At 41.4% G+C, this 12,268-nt stretch overlaps 1 protein-coding gene across 4 annotated transcripts in view; it reads right to left on the bottom strand.

Moving 5' to 3' along the window:
• The window catches only part of UTRN (utrophin), a gene marked incomplete at its 3' end in the record, with an annotated part of 327,056 nt that overhangs the window by 60,265 nt on the left and 254,523 nt on the right, over window positions 1–12,268 (bottom strand). For all 4 annotated transcript variants that reach the window (XM_083731575.1, XM_083731576.1, XM_083731577.1 and 1 more), the window contains one exon: window positions 11,414–11,474. In XM_083731575.1, coding sequence (XP_083587701.1) covers window positions 11,414–11,474 — 61 coding nt within the window. The remainder of the gene's footprint in view (window positions 1–11,413; window positions 11,475–12,268) is intronic.

Raw genomic sequence — 12,268 nt, 5'->3', positions numbered from 1 at the left:
AGCACCATAATTCAACTGGGATGTATGGAAGTGAAAGCTGGACCATAAAGAAGGCTGATCGCTGAAGAATTGATGCTTTTGAATTATGGTGCTGGAGGAGACTCTTGAGAGTCCCATGGGCTGCAAAAAGATCAAACCTATCCATTCTGAAGGAAATCAGCCCTGAGTGCTCACTGGAAGGACAGATCCTGAAGCTGAGGCTCCAATACTTTGGCCACCTCATGAGAAGAGAAGGCTCCCTGGAAAAGACCCTGATGTTGGGAAAGATGGAGGGCACAAGGAGAAGGGGACAACAGAGGACAAGATGGTTGGACAGTGTTCTCAAAGCTACCAGCATGAGTTTGACCAAACTGCGGGAGGCAGTGGAAGACAGAAGTGCCTGGAGTGCTCTGGTCGATGGGGTCATGAAGAGTCGGACACGACTAAACGACTAAACAACAACAACAACAACAAGCTGCAGAAAGGAAAGGCATCTGTTCACACCCATCACTCTGATGAGGCTTTCAGATGTTGCTGAACTACAACTCCCATCGACCCTAGCAAGAATGGCCAATGGGATGACCACAGTTGTAGTTCAGCAACATCTGGAGTGCCAAAGGTTCCCCACACCAGTTTTAGACACTTCCCATCCCCATAGCTCCATGAATATCTACTGATATCTCACAGGGACTACTTCTAATAAAGGAAGGAATATAGCAAAGCTGTGGGAAAAGAGGGATTTGGTATTGTTAATATGGGGCGAAGTGTTAAAAAGGAGCAAGGAGAAGGATTAAAAAAGGCATGCGACTTAGTTTTCTGGATAGTTCTATGGAAGAATATAGAAAGGTGGGTTTTGAGAAGAGTGTTGGCTAGGGAAATATCTGGCAGCTTTGTTAGGAACTGCTGAAGTACAATAGGTGGGTGAAATCAGGATTCAACACCATTTATCAGGACAAACAGAAACCAAGTAAACCTGGCATTGGCATACAATGCCCTGAGGCACTGTCATTGGGATACAGAGCTCTGAGCTAGGTAGCAGAATCAAAAGCCAAGTCCTCTTCAAAGGGTTGTCAAATGGTATTAACTAGAGTGAACAGCAAAGCAAAACAGGAAGCAAGTTGGAAGCAGGTAGAAGCCCTGTTTGTTATGAAAGCTGCTTCGCAAACTGATAGAGACTCCACTTGGAATACTGGGGACAGATCTGCTTGCTACTGGAGGATATTATATTGCAAAACTGGAAAAAAGTTTAGAAAAGGACAACCGAAACAATCAAGAGGCTGGAGCCAACCCACCTATAAGGAGAACTGATAGCTGTTGCAGCAGGTTTTTTCAAGTGGCAGGGTTGTACTTTTTCTCCTCATCAAGTTTTTAAAATGGTTTTAAGTTGTTTTGATTCTGTGTTGTTTTTAACATGGTAACTTATTTTTTTGATATTTATAACTGACTGGTGCGTTTTCCCCCTGCCTGTTTTAAATTCATGTTTTGAATGGCCATGGTAAAAGCAGGATATAAATAAATCATTTAGGGAAAAGGCAGTTAAGGAGAGGACACAATCAGAGGTGCGTTAAATTCCACATGGTGTGTATAAGCCGATCCCTCTTACGCCATAGTCCCCTATCTTGCAGAAACCTATAAAAGCAAACTATCCCAGGAAATTAAATATCAACCATAACGACCCTTGGCAAATGCCAAGACGTTTTGAACCTTCTTTGGAGGTTTTTAAACACAGGTTGGGGGGATGCTTTAGCTGAGATTCCTGCAATGCAGGGGGGTTGGACTAGATGACCCCTGGGGTCCCTTCCAACTCTATGATTCTATTAATGCTTCTTGAATTTGGGCATTTAAAAATCATTTTACAATTTGATTGCCTTAGCTTTATTAAATGTCAGGATTTATTTTTCCCAATTTCTGTGATCCCAATATTTTACCTATACACAGAATGATTAAACAACAGGATTCTAATGCCATTATATTCCACATATGTTTGCAATACAACCAGTGAAAAATACATTCAAATGAATACTTGCTGAAAATATATATATCATTTTTTCATTCAGGCAACCATTTGTCCAGATGGATCATGTCTATTACAAACAGCAATTGATCAGCGAATTCTTTGTGGCTCTGCACACACAAATGTTTCCACTTCTCCTTATTAGTCTGAACAACACCGTGGGTCTGTTTTTCATCAAAAACTTTTCAACTTTCCTTAAAAGCCTCTATATTTGGCAGATGAAAAACTAGCTTTTTCCTCTCAGCGCCCACCTCCTTACACTGTCCACTGATGTCTACAGCAATAAATGAAGCACTCAAATGACAGAAGCAAAAACCATTATTGTGGAACATGAGGGAAAGATTAAAAAATGGGGCTGGGAGAAAACATATAAAGGCAAGTCACAACAGCCAGCTTTGAAGAGGATGGCTCAGTTTGCCTTGTGGAAATAAATGGCATTTAGTTGTAGACAGGATTCCAGGCCCTTCACTCTTCTACACACCCAGTAATGTACCTGCAATGAATTATGTAAAGCTAATCCTAATCAGTACATGGCTGTACTGCATAAGATACTGATTCGTGTTTTCAACACATTTGGATATTTTTGGCAAGTACTGGGAGACAGAAGCAGTGTTTGAAATGAGAGCAAATGATGATGCCCGGGTGCTGGAATGGCACCTGAAGTCTCCACCATCTGGAGGTGCTTGCTTAGGGATCCTTGGATCTTGACTGTTTCCACACACTAGCAACACATCCAGTAGGATTCTATCCATTATATTTTATCTGCACAATCAGAGTGAATTTCAGGAACCAAAAAGTTCTATTGAAAAATATGGCTTTTGAGCCGTCTGCCCCCAAAATGGAACGTAGACATTCCATTTTGCCAACTGCAACCCTGGTTTAAGGAGCCATTTGGTGCCTAGCTTATATATCTGAGTTTCTAACACTGGCCAGAGGTGGAACTGGAAAGAGAAGACATACAGCCCTGGGTATGTCCTGCAATATCAAGCATCAAGTGAGGCTAATACCAATACTGTACAATATTTTATTAATATTATTATTTTAAAACCACCGCTACTACTTATTAGACTTGTTAGTCACTTGCTACCCAAAGGTCTCCAAACAATTTAGAACACATTTAAAATGTAAACATAAATACATTATATTATTAACAGATTCCTGCAAAAACACCTTCAGTGTATGTATACATACATCTTCTCATAACAACGGAAAACATCATATGCGGAGTCGAAGCTAGCCTAACCAAATTCAACCCAGATGAAGCCAATAAAATCAGACTTGAAGTCACCAACATCCTCTGCTCCAGCAAACCACCCAGAAGCAATTTACACAAAGAAGAACAGAAAGCACTCACCAACCTGAGGAAAGACAACAACATAATCATTCTCCCAGCAGACAAAGGTAATGCCACAGTGGTGATGAACACATCGGACTACCAAGCAAAACTATCAAAGCTACTCCAAGATCCTGCCTACAAACCTATAAAAACAGATCCCACCACCTATCTGGAAAAAACAACCAAATCCAAAATAAAAGCCTCTCCTATCAGTGAAGAAATCCAGCTAAGAATCATCCCCAGAGAAAAATCATCCAGATGCCCCAAACTCTACGGCCTCCCCAAGATACACAAAGAAGGAACACCACTCAGACCAATAGTCAGCTCCATAGGCTCACCTCTACAAAATCTCGCTAAATTTCTCGCCAAGCAACTTCAGCCCTATGCAGAATCCATCTCTTCACACGTACCAAACTCCTTCCAGTTCATAGAAACAATAAAGAAGCAAAACCTACATCCTAATGACCTACTTGTGAGCTTCGATGTTGTATCTCTCTTCACACAAGTGCCCATTAATGAAGCCTTGACAGCTATTCAAAACAAATACAATCCCCCCGAATACATCTTGGACCTGACCAACCACTGCCTAACCAACACGTACTTCATCCACAATGGACAAAGATACAAACAGATAGAAGGAGCACCTATGGGATCACCCCTCTCACCGGTCATCGCAAACCTGTACATGGAACACTTTGAAACCAATGCTTTAGACAAGTCAGAACACAAACCCAAACTTTGGCTCAGATATGTTGACGACACCTTTGTAATTTGGCCACACGGGAAGGAAAAACTGGATAGCTTCCTCACACATCTCAACAACTTACACCCCAAAATACAATTCACTATGGAAATAGAAGCCAACAACCAACTTCCCTTCCTTGACGTCCTAATCTACAAAAAACCTGATGGCTCCCTAGGACACACTATCTACCAGAAAAAAACACACACCAACCGCTACTTACATGCACAATCACACCACCACCCTGCACAAATAAACTCCGTAGCCAAGACTCTCATCTCCAGAACCAAACGCCTGGCTGACAAAGACCACTTGACAACTGAGTTACAGAATCTCTCAAATGTGTTAATTGCCAATGGATACCAGCAAAACAGGATTACGAAGCTAATCCAAAAGGAAACACCCCCCAAAAACCAAGACACAGAAGAAAACAATGGCATGGCCCTCCTTCCTTATATCAAGGGCACTACAGATAAAATTAGCAAAATCCTCCATAAACACAATATCAAAACAGCCTTTTGCACCAACCAAAAAATAGCCAATATCCTCAGAAACCCCAAGGATAAAATCCAGTTGGAAAACCAAGGGATCTATGAAATACCCTGCAAAGTCTGCCCAGCCACGTACATTGGACAAACAAACAGACGAATAAATGCACGTATCGCAGAACACAAGAATGCCGTCAAAAAAGAAGAAAAAACTTCCTCTCTTTTCCAACACATGAAAGAAACAGGACACGAAATTAATTTTGCAGATTCCAAATTGCTCTTTAACACGGAACATCACCACAAGAGAATAATCATGGAAGCCATCGAGATAGAGAAACACCCTCACAACATGAACAAGCGTGACGACACATCCCGCTTGCCAGACATCTGGAAATTAGCCCTCCCCACAAAAACTGACACCAGATCCAGAGGCACACAGAACGCCAACACCAATCAACCACACCAGACCCAAACCCAGACCCTCTCCACAGATGAATTACTGACACCATCCAGTAGCCAATCCATGGTGGCACCTCCGGATGCTGCACCCCCCTGCAATCCCTACACAGATCTGGCTGACACAAGCCACAAAACCACAGCTCGCCCCTATACACGAAGCCAAGCCAAAGCACAACTAAGTGCAATACAGCCATCTTCTCAGGAAAACTCTTCACAAAGTTCAAGAGGTCAAGACACAAAGACTTTAGCAACTAATCCACACCTAATGACCCACCTAAGTGGTACTCAGGATATCACTCAAGAAATCACTCAAGGTATCTCTCAAGTAATTAAGGAACAAAAGAAGAAAAGGCACACTAGCCTGGGAACTTCCTCTCTGCCCAGAACATTGGAGGCTAGACACCACACCCCCTCTACAGTATTTATAGGAACTCAAACATTGAGATCCCGCTCTGTTCCAGTAACAAGAAGCCGAAAGCACCAGCCTGAAGATGACGAGTGAGACCTCGTCGAAACGTCGCCTAGACACCCCAACTTTTACACGGGAAGACACCCGAGGACACCAAAACCTGCATTCCTGTACCCACGAAAGCAAATATATATATATATATATATATATAATGAAGAACAGAATTCAATATGACTGTGTGACATTTTAGTTAAGCCTAATAAAGGTGTACCTATACTGTGGCTTTTGGATATTTTCAGTTAGTAAATATTGTGGAACTTGGTTTATGTACAAAAGAAACCTGTAAGAACTTAAGATGACAAAGAATAGCACACGGTTCACAGAGGGATTTGCACTGGCTGCCAATATATATTTGAGCTAATTATAAGTTTTAAAGTACGTGGTAGGTGAACACATTATGGAAGGAAGATGTTCTTTTGACACAGTAAATATTCTGTGTCTGTACACGTAAAAGCCCGATGACCACTGGCAGTGGGGAAGAGACAGAGTAAGCACAGTTTCACTTGTAAAATAGATGGCTTTAAATCATTTTGACACTTTCCTCTCTTAAAAATCCATTGCAGACTTTAACACACAGAGAGACCAAAACAAATACATCAAGCTAGTTAAGATTGCACGATGTACTTTTTTAAAATTTTACCATAGTGTAGTGAGCAGCATTCAGAAAAATAAAGCAGTTGTGCTAGATACCGTGCAATTGATCTATCTGTTGAATTGCTTGACCAGTGCTATATTGAACCTCGCCATTCAGCTAACATCACTGGTGGCCTCAACTGCTGGGAGGGGTTTAATCCTGTTGCCCCAATGAGCAAGAACTGTCTTCAAGCCCTTTGAAAAGCACTCTCTGAATCAGCTCTGCCTTTCTCCTTTTAGAAGGTGGGCAGCGGTGTTGGAGACAGGAGAAAGAAGCCTCCTGCCCCTGCCCCTGGCCACCCACTCACTCAGAGGGGAAGTGTGGTGCTGTGTCAAATAGTGCTTCTGCAAAGTGCTTCAAGACAACCCCACACTCCCGTTTGAGCATCTGGAGGCTGAAAAGGAGCATGGAAGCTGTTTGCAAAAGCAAACTTTGAAACAGCTATTCCTACCTCTACTTTAAGGAAGGAAGAAAATGCAGCTTTCTCTACCATCAAACATGGCCCAAAGGCTACTCATGCTACCTCATGACTACGATTTACATAACAAAGAGAGCATACACTGACTATATCCATGCAATTAATGCCATATCCAGATTGACCTTAAAAGCTTTTTCTATGGGACAGTTAATAACAAAAAAGGAAGAGCGGGAAAATGATAAACTATTGGCATTTCACTAGCTCTTGAAAATGCACCTGTTTAGACAAGCATTCCTCTGTTCTTCTGCCTTGAACCTCTGATTGAACTGTTTTAATTGCTGTTTTAATGGGCTTGCTTTATTGTACATTTTAATTGTGGGTGTTTTTAATGTTGGATGAAATTGTTTTATTGAACACTTTAATTATGCATGGATATATTTTTAGAGTTGGTTTTATACTTAGAAGCCATTTGGGTAAGTAAACAGTAAATAAATCAATAGTAACAACAAGAAGAGGACTGGGAAGGAAGTACCTGAGGGAACAGAGGGTAATGAAGAACTGGGACAGAATAAAGGAAGAGCCAAGGAAGGATAGGGGGAAAGCCAGAAAGTGACTGGAAGAAATGGGAACCATGAGGCCTTAGGTTGCCATGCCTAGACTCTTACTGGGAAATTCAGCCAAGAATGGCTTCCGCTATAGTACTGTGAACTGGCAAATGAAGCCCAAGAAGCAATAGGTAGTGACAGTGGGTCTGAATTTCACATACAGTATTTATTCGAACTAACCTCCCATTTTTGGCTGCAAGGTTTTAGTCCTATGGATTTGTGTGACAACAGAGCTGTTAATAGTATATATATATATATAACATAATTGTTTCTTAAAATACCTCCTACTCATCCTAAAACAATTTTTTAAAATGTTTTAGGAAGAGGTGAAAATAAGATAGCACAGACTGTCCTCCAGGGCAGCCACATTTATCGTCCAGCTGAAGTTATACTTAGATCACCTCTAAGCTGCCCTCTAGAGATCAGCCCAAGGTGCACTTTGGAAAAATTGAGTAATAAACTAATCTGTACATCATCCCCAGAGCTAACATTGCAGATATCCACTGCTCCTGCTATTAAGCATGGGCTCGTTTCTGCCCAGGCCGCACGGTGAAGCGAGTTGTGTATTGGTTATGAAAAATGGACAATGGCCTGGCCTCTCCATAGTCTGCACAGCCAATACAGCTGACACTGTGTCAATGTTGCAGCATGATGGGGTGGAAGCAGGCTAAGCAACACCTGAGACATCACCACCTCAGTGGTGCAAGTCATAAATATGAGAGTGTGTGGGCTCACAATTCCTCTCAAAAAATAATCTGACACTCTTGCCCTTTATCTGAGCATTGTTTGCTCACTCATGAATTTATAGAACACATTGAGTGCTAAGCTGTATCCACATGATGGAGCTGGGAACAAATTTGTATTTGTTTCCTTCATTGACCTTTAGCCATTTTTTTCATCTTTATTACAACACTTCCACAGGTTCAACTGGCCTATTCTCTATTTACCAGTGGTTTCCCTTGGCAATGGATATGCATAGTGTCAACAACTATCAACACTCTGGTTAATGGGCAGGACGCACCTGCAAACTTCAAGGTTCTTCTGCCATAGCTGTCAACTTACAGATTTGAAAATAAGGGACCAGCAGCCAAAATAAGGGACCTGCAGCCTCACCTGTTCCAGGCACTCCAGTCTTCCTGTCCTCCTGCAATCTGGTCAAACTCATGCTGGGTAGCTTCGAGAACACTGTCCAGCCAACTTTGTAACCAGAGGTTCAACTGAATAGAATCTGAATCACATGCACCACAAGGCCTATGCAGCCTCAACTTAAGATGGCTCCCCGGCCTGGCTTTGCACTGCAAAGTTTGCAGCAGCATGTGCAACAAAATGGCGTCCAGCATTCAAAAAACCCTTCAGCTTGCATTAACTAGCCACACACAAGGCATGCAAGCTCCACCCCCCCAGTCTTTCTTAGACTTCTTATTGGGTGAACAACACAGCCAAGCAACACAGTTGGAGCCTCCCTCCTCCCTGGCCGGTGGGAGGGAGGGAGAGGAGCTGCTTCCTTTGAAATTTAAGGGACATAATTTAAGGGACATTTAAGGGACATCCATCAATAAGGGACAGCAGCGGGACATGGCACTGGAATAAGGGACTGTCCCTTCAAATAAGGGACACTTGATAGCTATGTCTTCTGCACCAGGGACTTTTTGAGCCTGGAATGATTTGACAACTGAAGGATGAAAACAATACCCCCAAGTGGATGTTTAAGGCTAGAGAAGTCTTATAAAATTCTCCTTACTCAAGTCTCTCCCCCCCCCCCCCGGCTGATTTAGAGTTTGTAATTACCTGTTTTTGCAGTGGAATCAAATGGAATCAATTTATTATCAATCTGCCATTCTTTGCATTATAATTACTGAACTCAAGATTGCTATGCTAGAGCACATGGTTCAAAAACATCCAAGAGAAACCTGAAATTAGAGATGGAGCAAGCCAGCAGGGCTGAATGCAGCCTGGGGTATCTTGTACATACAAGATACATGTGTGTTTGCCTGGAGCCACTTTGCTTTGTACAATCCTGTTGTTTAGGCTGCAGCAGTCCTGACCCCAAAGGGATGCTTTCCTGGTTACTGATATATGTTTAATAAAGTAGTGGCTAATTTTCAACCCAGCTCTGCCCTGCAAGCAAAAAAGATAATCACTGCACCCTTGCTGAATCGGGCTTGTAATAAAGACTAATCCATTTGATTAACTATATTATTGATGGCATTGTTATTTCTCCTCTGCCCTCTAGGCTAGCTCAGAAAAAAAGGATATAGGCACAATATAAAAACTAAACTTTCCAGCTTCCTAGAAGAAGAAAGGGTAAATGAAAACACTTTCATGGTTTGTCAACCATGTTGTATATAAAGAATCTGACAAACATGAGCAACAAACATAGCAAGGGATGATGGCACCTTCATTTGCAATTCAATCCAGAAGTGGTCTTGCACTTCGGGGCATAAATAAGTTGCAAACTGGCAACCAGGTGGTATATGGGGGAAATGATATTTCAAAAGCAACTTCATCTATTAACTTGCTATTACAAATGCACTGAGGTCTGGCACTCACGGGGACTGGTAAGGCAGAACTGTAGGTGCAGCAAGAGCCAATGGCAAGCAGCGCCAACTAATTCTGGTTTTGTCCCTATCCTCCTCCTTGCTGCACTCCCACTGAGACTAAGTGGGAAACTGACAATCAGCGGCTGTTGTAAGGTGTGGACTGGCAGAATGCCCACTGAGATTGGTAGGGAAATGTTCCATTTGTCCTAACAGGCCAGTCTCCCCTGAGACCTCAAGGAGAATTAATGGGCTCACACTCCCCCAATTATCTCCAAAAAGGTCATCTTTCATATCAATCAAGTCTGATGTAGTCCCATGACTAGGCATGAACCCAGACTGGAAAGGACCCGGATATATCCCTTCTGATGCCTTCAGAAACAACAAGAGCATGGAATGCAGCGGTTTATGATATGGTAGTGTAACAGCTTCTTTGGAATAGCTTTTATCAAACTGATGAATAAGCACAGAATGATTCATATGTAAACAGAGAGATGATCATTACTAGGGGGTGGGGGGGGAGACAGATTCAGTTTTATTAATGCTAGTCATTTAAATACAGAAATAAAAAAAGCAAACCACTAGGCTAATCTGCAGAGCATTCTACTCACTAAAAAGATGGGATGGTATTCAGTCATGTTTTATTCAGAGTATATTGGCTGAAATTAATGAACATGACTAAGTTAGGTCCATTAATTTCTGTGGGTCAACTCTGAATAAGTGGAATACAGCCCATGGTCTTTTAAAGTATGTGTACAAAACCACAGATAATCTGCCTATCAATTAATTTATAACTGGCATTCCATACTTGTAGTCCAAACTCTTGCTTATCCTTTCCTACCCCACGTTTATCCCAATGAGTTGATGAAGAGTTTGTCTTAAAACAAGAAGCCCAATATACATAAAAGTGAGCCATAATTTTGCCATAAGGACATGGTTGAGCACCATTAAAAACACTCCCAGTAATTTCAATTGGAGAAGCTTCAGCATTTAAATCATTTCCCCTTTGAAAGCAATGGGTAACTCTGGTAGGTCATGCCTATATTTCTCATATACTACTTCCAGCATTGTTTCAGTTTACAATACTTTCCAGATATAATAGCCAATCCCTGAGAAATCACAGTAAAAGTAAATATAAGAGCATACAACAGACTTCATACTATTTTAAACTCAGTAACTCTACATAAAATGTGTGGGAGTGTATATATTTTAATTGCGAAAGGTATGGAAATCGACACATAGGATGTTAAGGGTTCATTCAGTATTCACAGCTTGACAGGAAATACAAATGACATATCTCAAAGTTTAATTAAAAGGAGACTTTCAAATATGCTTAAATAGACAGCTTACCCTGAAAATTTGATTTTATAATTTAAACCCTGAATTCAGGCACAGCAAATTTCAAAAATACATTTCTAATATCATGCACCGATGGTACCCTTTACTTAATGGCATTTCTGATGTGACCAAGTAAGTGTATAGTATAAATATCCATGGAACAAAGTAAGTAAGACTGCAGTATTGTTTTCTATTCATGTTAAGCACTGATTCTGAAAAGGAAGACAAAGCCTGTCAAAACACATATACAAATTCAGCTAGTGAGACTAATTATGGCAGCATTTCTACATGATCCCCCCAGCTTGAGGAAAGGCAGCTGAGGATTAATGGAGCTTTCAAAGATCCTGTGAATTTTCCTCTAAGACAATTATAGCAGGAGCAAAGGCCAACTTACTTGATGTAGTATGGAACTTTGTTATGTGAAACTGATCTCTGCCATGGTAGCTGAACAGAGGCTGTAGAAAAGAAACGAAATGGGGTAATTATGACAAAAATAAATAATTTATAGTTAAGTTTTATAATTAAGCTCGGTCATAAGAAAGCACTGAATACGCATTCCAGGACCTGGGAGTGAAGATCCATCTCTACCTTCTAGACAGAGTTCTGGGAATACCATCACCACACCTAGAACAAAGCTCTGCTCTCTATTCCACCCATCCAAAGCTACAACAGCTTTTTCAGTGGTCAGCACGGACAGTTGCAGCAGCAGCTCAAAGGGATACCACCTCTGATACTTGGGGTGATACAGAGCCATCAGCAGCAGCAGCAGCAGCCGTTGATGGCTTTATCCTTTACAGATTTGTCTAACCCCCTTTGAAAGCCATTCAAGTTGGTGGTCATTACTACCATTTGGTGGTAGCAAATATCATAGGTTATCTATGCACTGTGTGAAGAAGTACTTTGTTCAGTATGTTCTGAATCTTACAACATTCAGTCTCTCTGGATGACTCTGGGTTCTAGTATTATGGGAGAGGGAGAAACACTTCTCTCTAATTGTGTTTTCCCATGTATAATTTTATACACCTCTATCATGCCCCCGCCCTCCTTACTTGATTTTTTTCCTAAACTAATACTAGAATGTCCTTTTCCTCATAAGGGAGTTTCTGTAGACCATCAACCACTTTGGTTTCCCTTGTCTATCTCTACATTATTCTTATTAAAATGAGGCAATCAGAGCTGCTGTTCTCTAATGTCTTTGCCCCAGAGACTGCTCAATGGCAAGCCATCTATTTGTTCTGTATTTTTCTCT

The sequence above is a fragment of the Podarcis gaigeae genome (assembly GCF_964106915.1).
Source record: "Podarcis gaigeae genome assembly, chromosome: 3".
NCBI lineage: Eukaryota > Metazoa > Chordata > Lepidosauria > Squamata > Lacertidae > Podarcis > Podarcis gaigeae.
The sequence above is the reverse complement of the archived record's forward strand: the minus strand, read 5'-3'. Positions and strand labels throughout refer to the sequence as shown.